This window comes from Neospora caninum, chromosome Ia, assembly GCF_000208865.1.
Source record: "Neospora caninum Liverpool complete genome, chromosome Ia".
NCBI lineage: Eukaryota > Apicomplexa > Conoidasida > Eucoccidiorida > Sarcocystidae > Neospora > Neospora caninum.
In genome coordinates, this window is record NC_018385.1 from 2,089,300 (window position 1) to 2,108,884 (window position 19,585).

At 51.9% G+C, this 19,585-nt stretch overlaps 5 protein-coding genes across 5 annotated transcripts; all 5 read right to left on the minus strand.

Annotated features, from left to right (window-relative positions):
* Window positions 1-2,293: 2,293 nt before the first annotated feature.
* Window positions 2,294-3,487, minus strand: NCLIV_002220 (srs domain-containing protein; the record flags this gene model as incomplete). The annotated part of the gene is made up of 1 exon (XM_003879721.1): window positions 2,294-3,487. One exon carries the CDS (start codon window positions 3,485-3,487, stop codon window positions 2,294-2,296), a length of 1,194 nt encoding a protein of 397 aa, XP_003879770.1.
* A 2,471-nt stretch (window positions 3,488-5,958) lies between these two features.
* NCLIV_002230 (srs domain-containing protein) lies at window positions 5,959-7,146 on the minus strand (the record flags this gene model as incomplete). Its single annotated transcript, XM_003879722.1, has 1 exon — window positions 5,959-7,146. The coding sequence occupies one exon, from the start codon at window positions 7,144-7,146 to the stop codon at window positions 5,959-5,961; it is 1,188 nt and encodes a 395-aa protein (XP_003879771.1).
* A 2,466-nt stretch (window positions 7,147-9,612) lies between these two features.
* NCLIV_002240 (srs domain-containing protein) lies at window positions 9,613-10,821 on the minus strand (the record flags this gene model as incomplete). Its single annotated transcript, XM_003879723.1, has 1 exon — window positions 9,613-10,821. The coding sequence occupies one exon, from the start codon at window positions 10,819-10,821 to the stop codon at window positions 9,613-9,615; it is 1,209 nt and encodes a 402-aa protein (XP_003879772.1).
* A 2,431-nt stretch (window positions 10,822-13,252) lies between these two features.
* NCLIV_002250 (srs domain-containing protein) lies at window positions 13,253-14,470 on the minus strand (the record flags this gene model as incomplete). Its single annotated transcript, XM_003879724.1, has 1 exon — window positions 13,253-14,470. The coding sequence occupies one exon, from the start codon at window positions 14,468-14,470 to the stop codon at window positions 13,253-13,255; it is 1,218 nt and encodes a 405-aa protein (XP_003879773.1).
* A 2,458-nt stretch (window positions 14,471-16,928) lies between these two features.
* Window positions 16,929-18,110, minus strand: NCLIV_002260 (srs domain-containing protein; the record flags this gene model as incomplete). The annotated part of the gene is made up of 1 exon (XM_003879725.1): window positions 16,929-18,110. The coding sequence occupies one exon, from the start codon at window positions 18,108-18,110 to the stop codon at window positions 16,929-16,931; it is 1,182 nt and encodes a 393-aa protein (XP_003879774.1).
* Between the last annotated feature and the right edge of the window lie 1,475 nt (window positions 18,111-19,585).

Below are 19,585 nucleotides of genomic sequence, written 5' to 3' on the forward strand. Positions count from 1 at the left end.
ACGAGCTTTTAACGCAGTTGAAGGCCACCCAAAAGCACAAGAAACAGGAGTGGCTGTCCGTCTGTTCAAACGCTGAGAAGACAAGGAAGCCATGCCATAACAGGATTCGAGAAGGCTCATACGAGTTGGTCGGTCGACGACGAAACAACCTTTGCAGTCGTAAAGCTGATAAGGTGAGACGTAGGAAACACGGTGAAAAGGTGACAGCGGAGAACAGTTAAGGGGAAAAGGGAAAGATGAAGAAAGGGCGGCATGCTGTGTCCCATCCCGTCTCCCGTTATTGTCCTGCTTCTGACGGCCGCTTGGCAAGCGCCTACGACGCCAACTCACTACACCAGCAACGGTACAGGTGGGAGGGGTGGTTCTTTAGGATACTGTGTTGGGTAGGAAGCTCGAATGGACCGTGACACAATCCCTCAGAGACAAATAAATTTCCCAACTCCCTTTCTTAACTTTCCCCTATTTTTTCTGTGGAACTTACGGCGCTTTATTGTCTCAGGAACCACACTTGCTGTTGATGCATTGCTCACGTTGATACTCGTCTCCAAGCTACGAACCCCCTCAGTGCCTGTCTCCGGAGCATCCAGAGTGACGCGACGCTGGTCAAAGTAAACTCTGGTGGGTACCCGACACATTTCTGTTGCATTTCATACGTCTTGAAAATCCTCAACAAAAGGAACTTGAATACCAAGCGGGGTGAGACACAACCGAATTACGGTTGGGCGTTGGCCGCCTTCCGAGGCCGCAGCGAGAAGCTTCGGAGCACGTCGGTGCGTGTCAGCGTTGCTTGCGTGGGCAATGAGTGAATAAGTTTCAAAGACCTGGTTTCGAGCGAGATAGCCACCACCGCGAAGGTGTCTTTTCACTGTTCCGCAACATTAACGGCAAGAATTGCAGAAGTCTGCTCGATAGAAGCCACACAACGTCCAAACTCCTAATCACACCGCACTAGTGGCGCACCACAGTTGTTTTGCTTCGTGTTCGGGGCAGTTACTTGATGTTGTTCCTCCAGTGATCTGCTCCCACGTGTACTTTCCCCTGGCGTCGTCGAGGGGATAATTAAGAACTGCAGTCGTCCCTTCGCAAACGCTACACAGTCTTCAACGTCGGTTTGATTCACACCGCCTACTGTGCATGACTCGTTCCTGAGTGGAATGCTGTGCGAGGCAAAACCAGCGATGGATAAACGTTACATGTTTGCTGGCAACAGCATGGGCACTTAGGGTGAGCCCCCTGTTCTTGAAAACAGTCTAATTGCTGGTCTCCCTTGTTAAACGCTACGCCCCTGCGACGGTCCACGAATTTGATGTTCCACTAACGAAGTCGCCTCCCTCGTGCATCTACTTGTAATCTCATCTGCTGGGCTGAGCTGCCTGCCAATTCGCCCTAAGTCCCTGCCTCACCACAGCTGTTCCACGTTTGCAGGGCGAAAATGTCATTCCCCGTCGCATGCAGCGCTTACAGGAGGATTTCGTCCTCACACGTAGAAGCTAGTTGTACGAGTTCATTCGCCAGAAAGGGAGCCTCTCTGTGGTCTCGGGGAAACTCGACAAGAAGAGCGACGAAAAGCGCTGCGGTTGCTTCCCCATACCGGAACGCTGGTCGAGGCAGTTAGAGTGGCAATTATTACTGCTTCTATCATGGCAACAAAGCTAGAAAAAAGGTGGACACTGCAATCCTCAGTGTGGCAATAAGTGTTTCATTTCCTTAGGTCCGCTGCTCAGGGGCAGAGGCTCATGTGCTCCTCTCCCGTCTAGCGTTTGCCTGCTCATGCAACTACCGGAACCTAGCGCTGGCAGACTTATTTGCCAAATCGCGCTGGATTCGCTTATTCATGAGCGGAGGAACAGAAGTGAGTCCACGCAACACTTCCAGGCATCCCGGAGGCAAACCATTGCAGCCAGGCCTATCCCCCTCTGCAAACCGTTGGTGACAGTAGACCCGAGTCACGGTAATATGATGCAGGACTCAGCAGATCTCTGCGTGATTCCACGGAAAAAGCAGTGAATCAGGTAACGTGCCGAAGAGTGGAAACCGGGAAAAGCTCCAGGACATTCGCAGGAGAAACCCGTTGACACAGCGCACGTACCAAACTGGAAAGCATACTTAATAACCTCAATCGCTGATACCTGCTGGAGACAACTGATGTGTGGGCAAAAAATAGTCTACGGCGTTGCCCTCGCCTTGGAGCCAGTACCCCACAATGACTCACAGCTCCACCAGCGTAGAACGAATACTACTTGTCAGACTCCTTCAAAAAGACGCCTACACGCCAGCTCCCAAAACTGACTTCCTAATTCAGAAAAAGAAATCCGGCACCCAATACAACAGCAGTAGACAATGCCATGCCCTTCACAGAAGGAACACTCGCACCAGATGCTGCACTCGTGCTTGCAGAGATAGTCACGTCGACATTGCAGATGCTGCTCGTGGACGTACCGCCACCTTCGGCTTTTCCAGCTTTCGACTGTGCATATTTGCACCCTACGACGATCCTCTTCTCCTCCTCGGGAAACATGTCTGACGGAATCGCCAGCTTGTACGTGCCATTTTCTGGCGACGACGTCGTCCACCAGCTGTCTTCGTACTGCGGAATGATACTCTCGTAGGTTTCGGCACAGGATTCTTGCGCATTTCCGGTGGAACAGAAGTGTGTTCGGTAGTCTGTAGGCAGGATGGCGCTGTCATTGCCACAAATGAGGGTCAGGGTGTTTTGTGTCGGCGACAGCGTCACTTGCTGTCGGCTGGCGTTGCTGGTAGCTCCGTAGGCGCATTCGACAGTGTTCCCCGTTGTCTGAGACAGTTTGACGAGATTGACTGTCACTTTACAGGACGCGTCGGAGTTGGTTTTTTTCATGCATCCAACCGAGAAAGCTTTTTCGGAGAGAGGAAGGTTGGATCCAGGAATGGTTAGAGAATACGATTTTTTTCCCTGAGGGGCGGTGTCATTGATCCAGTGGATGGAGGCAGGATTTTCGCCGCTGAGCAGGTCTGCGAGGCTGACTGGCTGGTTTTCAGCTGGTGAGCCATCATTCCGGCATTTGCTCATGTCCGCATCCGCAGGACAGACTTTGCCTTTGCTGTAGTCAGGGACATGTTTTCCGTCGCAGATGAGTGTCAACTTGTTCGTTGATCCTGAAAACGTCAAGGAGGCCTCTTTTAGAGTTGATACGGGGGATTCGCCAGGTACTTTAGAAACCTGACGGCCTCTACCCTCGCTCTCAACGCAAGTACAGACAGTCACACCTTCGCTCTCACTTTGGCAAATATTATTTGCATTCTCGCCAGTGCTCGGTTCGGAGTCCTGCCCAGATGCTGCCCCTACCGTCGGAACAACAGCGCTTCCATTCCTGCGCATGCTCCCGCAGTCGACTCCAGCAACGACAAAAAACAACAGGAGACAGCCGAATGTCGCTCGACAGCTCGACCCGAACCCATAGCTGCGACGACGGTCGAGACTAATGGAATATCTGTCACCCAGCCCCATCCTGACGTTCAGCAAAAAACAGATCTGGTGATACGTTCCGCTTGAAGACAGTAGCGTCTTTCGCAACATGGGAGCTTCTCTTCGAAACAAATTCTCGCTCCTTAAACCGTACGGTGGAAAGGTGATGACTTGCTCCGACAAACACGACAATTCAGAAGATCTAACGAAATCGAATTATAGCGAGGAGTGCCTGTAGCGAAACCCTCTAGTATCGGGCTTGAGAGATGCCTGCATGTGGTGGGTCTCCCTGTGCCGGCAGAGAGGCGAAAGAGAGCGGGGGCACGGTCGCCTGTGTCTTGTCGCCCGCGGGTCTGCCAAGTTGTTGCAGACCAGTCCAGTGTTTTGCTGCTGATGTCGGGCGTAATAACTGCGGTAAGAAAAAGGAAGCAGCGGCGAAGGCAAATGCTTAGGATGCCTGGAGGAGTCTCTCATTGGCACGCTTTCTTTTCCCGCTCCAGATCCTGACACACACTTCCTCCGAAAGCTGCATTTACTGATGTCGTCGCAAAATGGATGAGCCTCTTTCCACGCAGTAAAGCAACACTGTGAGGCTTAAAAAGTGTCAAAACTCTGCAGAAACTGCCAAACACGTAATCGCTGTGTCGCTAGGCATTCGTTAATTGACGTATTTTCATGATGGCGCGTGTGAGTCAGGCGGAACGCCCACACTCCAAATGCACACCCGTCGTCAGGTCCAATTCCCGAGATCTCATGTTGCTTCCTTCGCGTCCCTTGGTAACAATTGACAATCAACCGGGCAGGATGAATGACATGGAATGTGCACATACGGAACCACCTGGCGATGCTGGCGCTGTGGTTGGAGCGAGGTGTGCGATTCACGGTCTTCGTGGCGGCTTAAAAGACACACGGCAGCAAGTCAGATTTTTCTAGCTTTCATATTACAGACACTCTTTTCCGGGACCGCGCATCAGAACTCACGACATGCACACTGAGAAAAAACAGCACATCTACACAACAAAATTCGCGTTGCTTCGTCTTCCAAGAGAATTCCATGATGCCGTCCCTTCCAGTGATCCCTCCCCCCACGTGCCCTGCCCGTCAGTCGTCGAGTGGCTAATTTATAATCCAAAACTGCCCCTCTGCGAACATATCACATTCTTTGCGATCGGAATCATTCAGACCACCTATCCGTGTACCGTGAAATACTCATCAAACGCAGAAAACCTGGGGAAGGCAAAAAGAAAGTCAGACAACGGACTAGCGTTATCTGTTTGGTGGTGTCAGGGCGCGCCCTCGGTCTGAGCCCCTTGTCTGTGAGAACGCTCTAAATGCTGATATCTCTGGCTGCTGCTAACTCCTACTCAACTTGCATCGTCGATAGAATCCACGTGCGTCTGTTACACATGGTAAATGTCGCGTCGCCGTTGAATCGACTCGCGCATGTGTTGGGCTGATATGCGTTTATGCGAGTTTGCTCTATGCCTGTGTCTCTCCACAGCTGACCCCGCTTTCGCAGTGACGAACATGGCAGTTGCCTCTTTCTCCGGAGCTCGAGATGAACATTGTTTCCTCACAGCTAGGCGCGAGGCACAGCAGATTCTTCAGCGGAAAATAAGGGACTATCTGTGGTCGCGGAGCAACCTGACCGGTACGTGTCATAGGAAGGGCGATGGTAGACTCTGCAATTCCTTCTCCATGCTGTAACACTGCCGGCGACAAGAGTCTTGCTCAGTGGCAAGTATTGCGTGCACTAATCACGGCAACACAGATGGACAAAAGGCTTGTTACTGCAACCTCTATCATGACATTAAGAGGTGAATTTGGAAGGACCATCGGGCCGAGTGTTCACAGTTTCCCTTGTTCCTCTACCGCCTCCTCGTCGGCCTTCACAGCCAACGACGGGAACCAAGCGCAGTCAGGCTCGGCTGCCATGTCACTCTGAGTCTAACGATGCAGCACAGCTGGTGGAATCTACGAACATGCGTGCCACTTCCAGGCAAGCTAGAAAGGTTCGCATGCCTGGGACAAGCTCTGTCTGCACACAGCACTAGAGATAAGAGACGAGTCAAGGCAGTCTGACGCAAGGAAACTCTGCAGACCTGCACCAGGTTCCCTGGAAAAAAGTGAAGCCTATCGGCGATGCTCTGAGGGGCTGCAACCGGGAAAAGCTCCGGACACTCGCGAGCGAAACTCCACGAGCGAGCGCATATTTTGACAGGGTGGCTGGCGCAGTGTTTGTTTACCGGCTCCCAGTTCTGTGGTGCTTTTCATGACCATCATGTTAAGAGCAGTAAGTGTAGTGGTGTCCAGCGTATATCTGAAAAACCATTATTTGTATACGAGCTGAGCACACGTATCACTTTGCGTTGTCAAAGATCGTCAGTCATGTTCTTCCCATGAAGTCAGCACCTCCTGGTGCCACAGCCAGACTTCCACCCCGCACGAACAAAACACAGTTGCTGTCCTTCAATCTCAAACCCGACTACAGGCCGGCTCCAAAAACTGACTTCCTAATTCAGAAAAAGAAATCCGGCACCCAATACAACAGCAGTAGACAATGCCATGCACTTCACAGAAGGAACACTCGCATCTGATGCTGCGCTCGTGCTTGCCGAAATAGTGACGTCGACATTGCAGATGCTGCTCGTGGACGTACCGCCACCGTCGGCTTTTCCAGCTTTCGACTGTGCATATTTGCACCCTACGACGATCCTCTTCTCCTCCTCGGGAAACATGTCTGACGGAATCGCCAGCTTGTACGTGCCATTTTCTGGCGACGACGTCGTCCACCAGCTGTCTTCGTACTGCGGAATGATACTCTCGTAGGTTTCGGCACAGGATTCTTGCGCATTTCCGGTGGAACAGAAGTGTGTTCGGTAGTCTGTAGGCAGGATGGCGCTGTCATTGCCACAAATGAGGGTCAGGGTGTTTTGTGTCGGCGAGAGCGTCACTTGCTGTCGGCTGGCGTTGCTGGTAGCTCCGTAAGCGCATTCGACGGTGTTCCCCGTTGTCTGAGACAGTTTGACGAGATTGACTGTCACTTTACAGGACGCGTCGGAGTTGGTTTTTTTCATGCATCCAACGGAGAAAGCTTTGTCGGAGAGAGGAAGGTTGGATCCGGGAATTCTTAGGGAAAACGATTTGTTGGAGTGGGGGGCGTTGTCGTCGACCCACTGGATTTCGGCAGCATTTTCTCCGCGAAGCAGGCCTGCCAGGATGATTGGCTGGTTTGCGGGTGGTTTGCCATTATTTCGGCATTGGGTCATGTCCGCATCCACAGGACAGACCTTGTCCTTCAGAGCTTGACTGTAGTCAGGAACATGTGATCCGTCGCAGATGACAGTCAGCTTGTTTGTTGGACCTGAAAACATCACGGAGGCCTGTTTGAGAGAGTTAGCGGCTGCGCCTGATAGTCCAGAAACCTGGCGGTCTCTAATCTGACTGTCGCCGCATGCACAAATCGTTGTGTTTTCACCATCAGATTGGCAGATACTCTCTGCAGTCGCCTCGGAACTCTGCCCAGTCGCTGCCAGTACCCCGGAAACAAAAACGCCTGCCTCTCTTTTCATGTCTGCATAATCGAGTACCACGAGAAGAAACATCATGGTACAAGCAAACGACGCTCTGCATCTCGATCCTGACCCAAAGCTGCGGCGATTGCTGAGATAACGGAGATATCTATCGCTAAGCAGCTCCATCTTGATGTTCAGTCAACAGTCCCGTGATTTGCTGAGGTTCAAGACAGTGACTTCGTCGGCAAAGCGGGAGACTTCTCGTCGACGTGAATAGTGGCGGTTGCCCCAACCAATGAAAAGGTGATGACTTGCTCCGACAAACACGACAATTCAGAAGATCTAACGAAATCGAATTATAGCGAGGAGTGCCTGTAGCGAAACCCTCTAGTATCGGGCTTGAGAGATGCCTGCATGTGGTGGGTCTCCCTGTGGCTGCAGAGAGGCGAAAGAGAGCGGGGGCACGGTCGCCCGTGTCTTGTCGCCCGCGGGTCTGCCAAGTTGTTGCAGACCAGTCCAGTGTGTCGCTGCTGACGTCGGGCGTAATGACTGCGGTAAGAAAAAGGAAGCAGCGGCGAAGGCAAATGCTTAGGATGCCTGGAGGAGTCTCTCATTGGCACGCTTTCTTTTCCCGCTCCAGATCCTGACACACACTTCCTCCGAAAGCTGCATTTACTGATGTCGTCGCAAAATGGATGAGCCTCTTTCCACGCAGTAAAGCAACACTGTGAGGCTTTAAAAGTGTCAAAACTCTGCAGAAACTGCCAAACACGTAATCACTGTGTCGCTAGGCATTCGTTAATTGACGTATTTTCATGATGGCGCGTGTGAGTCAGGCGGAACGCCCACACTCCAAATGCACACCCGTCGTCAGGTCCAATTCCCGAGATCTCATGTTGCTTCCTTCGCGTCCCTTGGTAACAATTGACAATCAACCGGGCAGGATGAATGACATGGAATGTGCACATACGGAACCACCTGGCGATGCTGGCGCGGATTGGAGCGTGGTGTGCGATTCACGGGTCTTCGTGGCGGCAAAGAAGAAAACACGGCAAGGCGTCAGATTATTTTAGCTTTCGATCTGCAGACACTCTTTTTCGGGACCGTGCATCAGAACTCACGGCACGCATACTGAAAAAAACACAGGACATCTACACGATAAAATTCGTTTTGCTTCGTCTTCCAAGAGCATTCCTTGATGCCGTCCCTTCCAGTGATCCCTGCCCCACACGCGCTGCCCGTCAGTCGTCGAGTGGCTAATTTATAATCCAAAACTGCCCCTCTGCGAACATATCACATTCTTTGCGATCGGAATCATTCAGACCACCTATCCGTGTACCGTGAAATACTCATCAAACGCAGAAAACCTGGGAAGGCGGAAACAAAGTCAGACAACGGACTAGCGTCATCTGTTTGGTGGTGTCCGGGCGCGCCCTCGGTTTGAGCCTCTTGTCTGTGAAAACGCTCTAAATGCTGATATCTCTGGCTACTAATAACTCCTACTCCACTTCCATCGTCGATAGAATCGATGTGCTTTCGTTACACATGGTAAATGTCGCGTCGCCGTTGAATCGACTCGCGCATGTGTTGGGCTGATATGCGAATATGCGAGTTTGCTCTATGCCTGTGTCTCTCCACAGCTGACCCCGCTTTCGCAGTGACGAACATGGCAGTTGCCTCTTTCTCCGGAGCTCGAGATGAACATTGTTTCTTCACAGCTAGGCGCGAGGCACAGCAGATTCCTCAGCGGAAAATAAGGGACGATCTGTGGTCGCGGAGCAACCTGACCGGTACGTGTCATAGGAAGGGCGATGGTAGACTCTGCAATTCCTTCTCCATGCTGTAACACTGCCGGCGACAAGAGTCTTGCTCAGTGGCAAGTATTGCGTGCACTAATCACGGCAACACAGATGGACAAAAGGCTTGTTACTGCAACCTCTATCATGACATTAAGAGGTGAATTTGGAAGGACCATCGGGCCGAGTGTTCACAGTTTCCCTTGTTCCTCTACCGCCTCCTCGTCGGCCTTCACAGCCAACGACGGGAACCAAGCGCAGTCAGGCTCGGCTGCCATGTCACTCTGAGTCTAACGATGCAGCACAGCTGGTGGAATCTACGAACATGCGTGCCACTTCCAGGCAAGCTAGAAAGGTTCGCATGCCTGGGACAAGCTCTGTCTGCACACAGCACTAGAGATAAGAGACGAGTCAAGGCAGTCTGACGCAAGGAAACTCTGCAGACCTGCACCAGGTTCCCTGGAAAAAAGTGAAGCCTATCGGCGATGCTCTGAGGGGCTGCAACCGGGAAAAGCTCCGGACACTCGCGAGCGAAACTCCACGAGCGAGCGCATATTTTGAAAGGGTGGCTGGCGCACTGTTTGTGTACGGGATCCAAGTTCTAGTGTGCTTTTCATGACCATCATGTTAAGAGCAGTAAGTGTAGTGGTGTCCAGCGTATATCTGAAAAACCATTATTTGTATACGAGCTGAGCACACGTATCACTTTGCGTTGTCAAAGATCGTCAGTCATGTTCTTCCCATGAAGTCAGCACCTCCTGGTGCCACAGCCAGACTTCCACCCCACACGAACAAAACACAGTTGCTGTCCTAGAATCTCAAACCCGACTACAGGCCAGCTCCAAAAACTGACTTCCTAATTCAGAAAAAGAAATACGACGGCCAATACAACAGCAGTAGACAGTGCCATGCACTTCACAGAAGGAACACTCGCATCTGATGCTGCACTCGTGCTTGCAGAGATAGTCACGTCGACATTGCAGATGCTGCTCGTGGTCTCACCGCCACCGTCGGCTTTTCCAGCTTTCGACTGTGCATATTTGCACCCTACGACGATCCTCTTCTCCTCCTCGGGAAACATGTCTGACGGAATCGCCAGCTTGTACGTGCCATTTTCTGGCGACGACGTCGTCCACCAGCTGTCTTCGTACTGCGGAATGATACTCTCGTAGGTTTCGGCACAGGATTCTTGCGCATTTCCGGTGGAACAGAAGTGTGTTCGGTAGTCTGTAGGCAGGATGTCGCTGTCATTGCCACAAATGAGGGTCAGGGTGTTTTGTGTCGGCGACAGCGTCACTTGCTGTCGGCTGGCGTTGCTGGTAGCTCCGTAGGCGCATTCGACAGTGTTCCCCGTTGTCTGAGACAGTTTGACGAGATTGACTGTCACTTTACAGGACGCGTCGGAGTTGCCGCTTTTTTTCATGCATCCAACGGAGAAGGCCTTGTCGGAGAGAGGAAGGTTGTTACCCGGAACTGTTAGGGAAAACGATTTGTTGTCACTGGAGGCGGTGTCGCCGATCCAATTGATTGAGGCAGCATTTTCGCCGCGGAGCAGATCTGCGAGGCTGACTGGCTGGGTTGCAGCTGGTGAGCCATCATTCCGGCATTTGCTCATGTCCGCATCCGCAGGACAGACTTTGCCTTTTTGGTCTGTTGAGCTGTAGTCAGGAACATGTTTTCCCTCGCAGATGAGAGTCAACTGGTTCGTTGGTCCTGAAAAGGTCAAGGAGGCCTCTTTTAGAGTTGATACGGGGGCTTCGGCACCTGCTCTAGAAACCTGACGGACTTTACCCTCGCTCTCAACGCAAGTACAGACAGTCACACCTTCGCTCTCACTTTGGCAAATATTATTTGCATTCTCGCCAGTGCTCGGTTCGGAGTCCTGCCCAGATGCTGCCCCTACCATCGGAACAACAACGCTTCCATTCCTGCGCATGCCCCCGCAGTCGACTCCAGCAACGACAAAAAACAACAGGAGACAGCCAAATGTCACTCGACATCTCGACCCGGACCCATTGCTGCGACGATGATCGAGGCTAATGGAATATCTATTACCCAGCCCCATCTTGACGTTCACTGAACAGCTCCGTTGGTTCGTTCCGGTTGAAGACAGTAGAGTCTTTTGCAACACGAGAGCTTCTCCTCGACACAAATTCTCTCCCCGTACACCGTACAGATGTTCGATCGATTTACCGATCTGGAAAAACGATCGGTCAAAAGCCCCGATGAAAATACCGTGGAACGAGGATTGCAACTAGCAAAAACCCTTAGTAGCCTTTCTGAGAGATGCCTGCATGTGGTGAGTCTCCCTGTGCCGGCAGAGAGGCGAAAGAGAGCGGGGGCACGGTCGCCTGTGTCTTGTCGCCCGCGGGTCTGCCAAGTTGTTGCAGACCAGTCCAGTGTGTCGCTGCTGATGTCGGGCGCAATGACTGCGGTCAACCGAACTTGGGGCAAAGGGGAATGTTGCAGACGACCGGTAGGGCTCTCTCTCGCCATAAACTCTCTGTACTACTTTTGTATCCTGATGCACACTTGCTCCGAATTTTACCAGAGAACCATTTCGCCTTTTGAAAAAAGGTGAGGTATTTCTGACGCAGCCAAGATGAGGCACGCCTTATAGCGAGTGGCTTGCTTAGGTGCTTCCTTGCACATTGACGTTGTAGGGCTAGAGATTCGAACATCGACTCGTTTTACTGAGTTTATGTGTCATTCAGAGGGAACCCCACCACTCCGCTTGCACTCCGGCCCTCCTGGCACCGCAGCGGCGCACGTGAGCGTGGGCTCAATAGAACGGATTCTCGAAGGATGTTCCAATAAACAATGCTATTGGTGCTTGTGGCGTCGTGGGTCCAATTCCGGCTAGTGGTCAGTCGCTCTTGTTGGTTCTCCATGAACATTCGATCATCCACTCCGCATCAAGAACTCCACGCAGTGTGCAGGGACGCGGGCGCCCAACGGTCTGGAACCCAATCGGGACTGGATTTGAAACTGACGGGTTTTCGTTGCGATCAGAACGCCACCCGGGAAGATGCTTTCTCAGTGCTGTGTCATCTTAGAGTCACTCATTTTCCCCAGCCTTGTGTGATAGAACCCGCACCATCCCTACTGAGGATGGCACAACATTACTACGAAGTGGAATTCCGGTTGGCTCGTGCTTTGGGATGATGGCACGGTGCCGTCCCCGTCGGTGGTCCCTGCCCAAACGTACACTCCCCCTTAGTCGTAATTGAACTGGTTAAAAACCACAACCATATCTTCGTGGACGCTCCACATTCTTCGATGTCGGTAGCATTCACTCTAGCTACTGTAAAATACTCGTCTCGGACAGTAATGCTGGGCCAGCCCAAAACCAGCAGCTGAAGAATGTATTCATTTGCTGGTGTCTGAGTGAGCTATCACGATGAGCCTTTGTCTGTGAGAACGCTCCAAATGCTGGCGTCTCCGGCTGCTTTTAAACACTGCATCCTTGCAAGCCCGTGTCCTACTATTGTTAAGGAAGGATCTCGGTTCCCCCCTGAATGGGATTTGCGATCGTATGTGCTGCGCTGACATGGCAATTCGCTCTAGGAGCGCGACACACGTGTTCCTTCGGCGGGAAGGAAGGTACTATCTGTGGTTGCGGCAACCTGGTCGTCCGATGCCGCACGCAGAGCGGTGGTAAACTCTGTGGTTGCCTACTCTTTAGCAACAGTCTTGCTGAGCGACAATTGTTATCATTCCAGCGACACCTGCCGGTCTCTGTCGCGGACGTCTTTTCGAAGAGGCCTCGGACCCGAGTAAGACACGTACACATGACGAACCAACTGCGCGTCCTTCGTGTACTGGACCTCGCGCTCTGGTAACTGGAAAACATCAACAAAGCTGGATAAAAGGCTTGGCACTGCAACAGTCATGATGACAAGCTAGTTCCCAAGCCCTTGTGAACACTGGTACCTGATCACCGCTCTCATCTAGCGGTCGGCCTTAGCAAGCAACAATAGGAACCTAGAGGGGCTGCAGACTTCCTCGTTGCGTTGTTGGAGATTCGGTAATGCAAGCGAGCTGAGGGATGTAGCGGCAGCTGCACGCCACATCTCAAGGCAGCCTGCCAGAAAACATGCCCAGGACCGGAGCGTCCTGCACACAGTGCTAAAGGTAAACTGACGGAAGTGAACACAACAGTTATTTACCGGCGTTCCATGGGAAAAGAAAGCTGAAGCGTATCGCCGACGTACCGAAGAGCGGCAACCGGGAACAGCTCCAGGTCACCCCCGCGAGAAACACGGAGAGTCAGTACCTTTTTCCAGAGAGTAAAACATTCGGATAGTCTCCAGCGCTGAAGTGGTACACATATATGACTGTGTGTGGGAAAAAACATGAGCGAGGTTGCCTTCGCCATCGAGCCATCACCCCCGTTTGTCACAGAAGGAGACACCTCCCCACCAGACTCGTGAAAAAACAAGATGTCGTCCTCCATTCTCAAACCCGACTACAGGTCTGCTCTAAGAACTGACTTCCTAGTTCAGAAAAGGAAATCCGACACCTAACATCACCACACTAGACAGTCCGGAGAACATCACAGACGGGACTATCGCATCTGATGCCGCACTCTTGCTTGCCGCGATAGTCACGTCGACATTACAAATCCTGTTTTTAGCCGCTACCTCCCCCTCATCCCGTTGGCCTGGTCCAGAGGCCGACTGTGTATATTTGCACCCTACGACGATCCTCTTCTCCTCCTCAGGAAACATATCTGAAGGAATCTCGAGATGATACGTACCGCTTTCCGACGGAGACAACGTCCACCAGTCCTCTTCATACTGCGGCATGATGCTTTGGTAGGTATCAGAACAAGATTCTTGCGCATTTCCGGCGGAACAGAAGATTGTTTGGTAGGCTGTAGGCAGGATGGCGCTGTCCTTGCCGCAAACGAGAGTCAGGGTGTTTTGTGTCGGCGACAGCGTCACTTGCTGTCGGTAGGCGTTGCTGGTAGCTCCGTATGCACATTCGACGGTGTCTCCGGTTGTCTGAGAAAGTTTGACGAGGTTCACTGTCACTTTACACGCCACCGTCGAAGCATCGCCGTTTGTTAAACAACCGACAGAAAATGCTTTGTCAGTGAGAGGAAGGTTGACACCAGGAATTGTTAGGGAATACGACTTTTTATTATGGGTGGCTTTGTTGTCGACCCACTTGATTAGGTCAGCATTTTCTCCAGTGAGTAGAGTTGTGATGCTAACTGGATTGTTCCCACTGTCCTGGTTTTTGCTGCATTTATCAATTTCGGCAGACGAGGGGCAGACTTTGTCTGAAGGAGAGGTAGCAGGGTTGGGAACCGGCGTTCCCCCCCCCTCGCATATGAGAGTCAACGTGTTCGTTGGTCCAGAAAACACCAACTCGGCGGTTTTTGGAGATGATTCGGTGGATTCTTCAGGTCTGCTTCCAGTCAATACAGAAGTATCATGGCCTTTAGGGACACTTGCAGCGCAGGTACACGTCGTTTCGTTTTCTGCCCCATTTTTGCAGATACTCTCTACAGTCCGGCTAGCGCTCCGCCCACTCGCTGCTGTTGCCCCGGAAACGATGGTGCCTCCGTGCAGCTGCAGGTTCCAAGAATCGATTCCAGCAACAAGAAACAACAAAATGCAAACAAATGACACTCGGCTGCTCGACCAGGACCCGCACGTGCGGCGACTGTTGGGACTAATGAGATACCTGTCAGAAAGCAGCTCCATCTTGACGTTCACTGAACAGCTCCGTTGGTTCGTTCCGGTTCAAGACAGTAGCGTCTTTCGTGACACGGGAGCTTCTCTTCGACACAAATTCTCGCTCCGTACACTGTACAGATGTTCGATCGATTAGCATATCTGGAACAATGGTCGGTCAAAGGGCCTAACGAAAATACCGTAGAACGAGGATCGCATCTAGCAAGAACCCTTAGTAGCCGGTTTGAGCGATGCCTGCATGTGGTGGGTCACCCTGTGCTGTGAAACGGGGATAAGAACGGGGCACCGTCGCCGGTGTCTTGTCGCCCGCGGGCCCGCCAGACCGTTCAAGGCCAGGTGTCGCTGCTGATGTCGGGCACCATAACTGTGGTAAGAAGAAGGTTGCAGCGGCGAAGGCAAATGTTGAGGATGCCTGGAGGAGTCTCTCATTGGCACGCCTTCTTTTATCTCTCCAGCTCCTGACACTTCCTCCGAAAGCTGCATTTACTGATGTCGTCGCAGGATGGATAAGCCTGTTTCCACGCAGTAAAGCAGCGCTATGAGACTTTAAAAGTGTCAAAACTCTGCAGAAACTGCCAAACACGTAATCACTGTGTCGCTAGGCATTCGTTAATTGACGTATGCCTATGACGGCGCGTGTCAGTCAGACGGAGCCGACACTCCAATTGCGCACCAGTCGTCTGGTGAAGAATGCTCCACTCAGAAGGGTATTGCAAGATGTGACGCCACAGAACCAGTTCGCAGAATTCTGGGTTACTGTTTGCCCGCTTGGTGAGCATGTGACAATCAACCGGGCAGGATGAACGATCTGGAATGTGCAGATACGGAAACACCTGGCGATGCTGGCGCGCACTGGACCGTGGGATGAGATTGACGTGTCTTCGTGGCGGCTAAAAAGACACACGGCGACAAGTCAAATTATTTTGGCTTTCAGATTACAGACACCTTTTTTCTGGACCGTGCAGCAGAAGCCACCACATGCATACTGTTCATAACACAGCTACACGAGATAATTCGCGTTTCTTTTCTGAGAAGCTACTTGTTGCCGTCTGCTCCGCCGGCCTCTCCCACGCGTACGTTAACCTGGTGTCATCGAGTGGCAGATTAAAAACCATACTCGACCCTCCGCAGACGCATCACATTTATTCGACATGGTTATCATTCACTCCACCGACTGTGAATTACCTGCCACGGAGCGGAAAGTGACGCGGGGCAAAGTCAGCAACGGAATAACGCTATGCTTTTGTTGGTGTTTGAGTATGGACAGAGGGTGAGCCCCCTGCTCGTGAGAGCATTCTAAATGCTGGTCTCTCCCGCTGTCGTTAAACGCTGCACAACTTCCCCGATCCACAGAATAGATGCACCACTGTGGCAGGTTCTGGCAGTCCCGTCCCTCTTGATGGACAGGGATTTGTATGTTTTCTGATGAGGCTTTGCTTTTTCTTGTCAGGAGTTTCACTTCAGCGGTTCCCGCGTCTTCAGATCGGCAGATGGCATTCCCAGTCACCTCCAAAGGTTGAGGAGTATTTCATCTTCATGGCTAGGACCGAGGCACACGAGATTCTTCAGTCGCCGAGAGAGACTATCTGTGATCACGGGGAAACCTAGTGGGTCGATGTCGCCCGACGAGCGATGGTAGGCTCTGCGGTTGCATCTCCATACTTTGACACTGCTAGAGGTAATTTTTGGTGAGTAACGGCTCTTACCGCTTCTATGACGACAACAATGGTCACGTTCTTTGGTACTGTTGCCCTGAACATCCCATTTCGTTAATTTACTTAAACCCCTGAACTTTTCTGGACACAGTTTCGTACTCGTCTCCCGTCTACCGGTGGTTGTTCATTAGCATCTCTAGGAACCTAGCGCCGGTAGATTTGTTTGCCGTGTCGCGCTGGATGCGCGGATTCAAGAGATATCGTGGAATCTACGAAAATGCCCACGAACCGCCCAAGCAGCCTGGAGACACACACGTGCCCAGGACGACCCAGGTTTTCACACAGTGCCAGAGTTGAAGGGCCGAGTCAAGGTAGCCTGACGCAAGAAAACTCTACATATCTCCACCAGGTTCCCTGGAAAAAAGTGAAGCCTATCATCGATGCTCTGAGGGGCTGCAACCGGGAAAAGCTCCGGACACTCGCGAGCGAAACTCCACGAGCGAGCGCATATTTTGAAAGGGTGGCTGGCGCACTGTTTGTGTACGGGATCCAAGTTCTAGTGTGCTTTTCATGACCATCATGTTAGAAGCATTAAGTGTATTGGTGTCCAGCGTATATCTGAAAAACCATTATTTGTATACGAGCTGAGCACACACCTCACTTTGTGTTGTCAAAGATCGTCAGTCATGTTCTTCCCATGAAGTCAACAGCTGCTGGCGGTTCAGTCAGACGCCCCACCCCGCACGAACAAAACACAGTTGCTGTCCTTCAATCTCAAACCCGACTACAGGTCAGCTCCAAAAACTGACTTCCTAATTCAGAAAAAGAAATCCGGCACCCAATACAACAGCAGTAGACAATGCCATGCACTTCACAGAAGGAACACTCGCATCTGATGCTGCACTCGTGCTTGCAGAGATAGTCACGTCGACATTGCAGATGCTGGTCGTGGTCTCACCGCCACCGTCGGCTTTTCCAGCTTTCGACTGTGCATATTTGCACCCTACGACGATCCTCTTCTCCTCCTCGGGAAACATGTCTGACGGAATCGCCAGCTTGTACGTGCCATTTTCTGGCGACGACGTCGTCCACCAGCTGTCTTCGTACTGCGGAATGATACTCTCGTAGGTTTCGGCACAGGATTCTTGCGCATTTCCGGTGGAACAGAAGTGCGTTCGGTAGTCTGTAGGCAGGATGTCGCTATCATTGCCACAAATGAGAGTGAGGGTGTTTTGTGTCGGCGACAGCGTCACTTGCTGTCGGCTGGCGTTGCTGGTAGCTCCGTAAGCGCATTCGACGGTGTTCCCCGTTGTTTCAGACAGTTTGACGAGATTGACTGTCACTTTACAGGACACATTGGAGTTGGGGTTTGTTTTCATGCATCCAACGGAGAAGGCCTTGTCGGAGAGAGGAAGGTTGTTACCCGGAACTGTTAGGGAAAACGATTTGTTGTCACTGGAGGCGGTGTCGCCGACCCAATTGATTGAGGCAGCATTTTCGCCGCGGAGCAGATCTGCGAGGCTGATTGGCTGGTTTGCGGGTGGTGAGCCATTATTTCCGCATTTGTTCAGGTCCGCATTCGCAGGACAGACTTTGCCCTTTCCAGTAGTACTGTAGTCAGGAACATGTTTTCCCTCGCAGATAAGAGTCAACTTGTTTGTTGGTCCCGAAAACGTTAAGGAGGCCTCTTTTAGAGAGTTGGCGGCTCCGGCAGATAATCCAGAAACTATCGTCTGACTGTCGGCGCATGTACAAATCGTTGTGTTTTCACCATCAGATTGGCAGATACTCTCTGCAGTCGCCTCGGAACTCTGCCCAGTCGCTGCCAGTACCCCGGAAACAAAAACGCCTGCCTCTCTTTTCATGTCCGCATAATCGAATACGACGAGAAGAAACATCAAGGTACAAGCAAACGACGCTCTGCATCTCGATCCTGACCCAAAGCTGCGGCGATTGCTGAGATAACGGAGATATCTATCGCTAAGCAGCTCCATCTTGATGTTCAGTCAACAGTCCCGTGATTTGCTGAGGTTCAAGACAGTGACTTCGTCGGCAAACAGGGAGACTTGTCGTCGACATGAATAGTGGCGGTTGCCCCAACCAGTGAAAAGGTGACGAATTGCTCTGACAAACGCGACAGTTCAGAAGACCTAACGAAATTAAATTACACCAAGGAGTGCCTGTACCGAAACCCCTTAGTATCCGCTTTGAGAGATGCCTGCATGTGGTGGGTCTCCTGTGCCGGCAGAGAGGCGAAAAAGAGCGGGGGCACCGCCGACTGTGTCCTGTTGCCCGCGCACCCGCCAAGGTGTTCCAGAGCAGTCCAATGTGTCCGCTGATGTCGGGCGCAACGAATTCTTCCAGAGACCGCTTTCGCAGCAAAAATGAGTAAGCTTTTTCCACGGAGCGAAGCTGAATCACGCGGTGTAGAGTGAAAAAATCTTAGAAAAATCCATTTATTTAGCTACCGTGGCACTACACAGTCGTACACCGACGTATTTTGCTGGTTGCACGTGCCAGTCACGGGAACTCAGACACTCCAGGTGCACACCACCCGTCCCGGGCGTATATCTGCACATGTGAGCGCAAACACGATCGCCGGAGAATGCTCCTGAAGACAAGAATGCTGGACATGGGACTGCATGGCTCGGATTCCGCCTAGTGGCTATTCTCTCTCGCTGTTGCAGTTGTCCGTGAACATTCACCACTCAGCCTGGCAGCACAAACTACCCGCAGTGGGTAGATACGTGCACACGTGTCGGTCTTGGGGAGAATTGGGAACTGGTAACAGAGTCCACCATAAAAATTGCACAGTTACCCACTGCTATATATCCCATGTCACAGGGCTGATATATGAGCTCATGTGTCGCCGTCTGTTGACGCGACTCCAAATAGAGGGGAAACCGTCGGGTTCAGCGGCGTGTGCGACCAAAACAGCGATTTCGCAAAAAGTGTTAAACTTTCGGTATTCGCAAGCTTTTCAGATAAGCGGCAGTCTGTACCCCTTGGCCGATGTCGCTCGCTGGCCCTCGAGCGTGTGTGACCTGTTCTTCGTGAAGAAGTGTACCGTTACTGATTCGAGTGACAATCTCTCGCAGGAGTTAGGTTCTTATTTCAGTCTCCGCACTCTGCCACACCTGCTATCACCGATTTTGTCGCTTCGTAATCATGGACGAGATAGGCCTTGTCGGCTGGTGCTCTGAGGAAAGTACGAATCTAGCTGTGATCTTCCGTAGCGAGTAGTAATTTTTGAGGTAGCATGCGTCGTTTCTGCACCCTGAAAGGTCTTCGACGTGTTGATGCACCAGCTACTTCCTTTTGTAGGGCGTTTGGTCCCGATCGATGTGCCGTTTGTGCCTGTACTCTCTACTAGTGGGAAATTCGCGTGATCTGCCGCAAGAGAGGATTCCTGTTCGCCAGCCACTGGTTGCCTTGAAGGTTGCCTCTCGCCTCCAAATCACACTTCTGG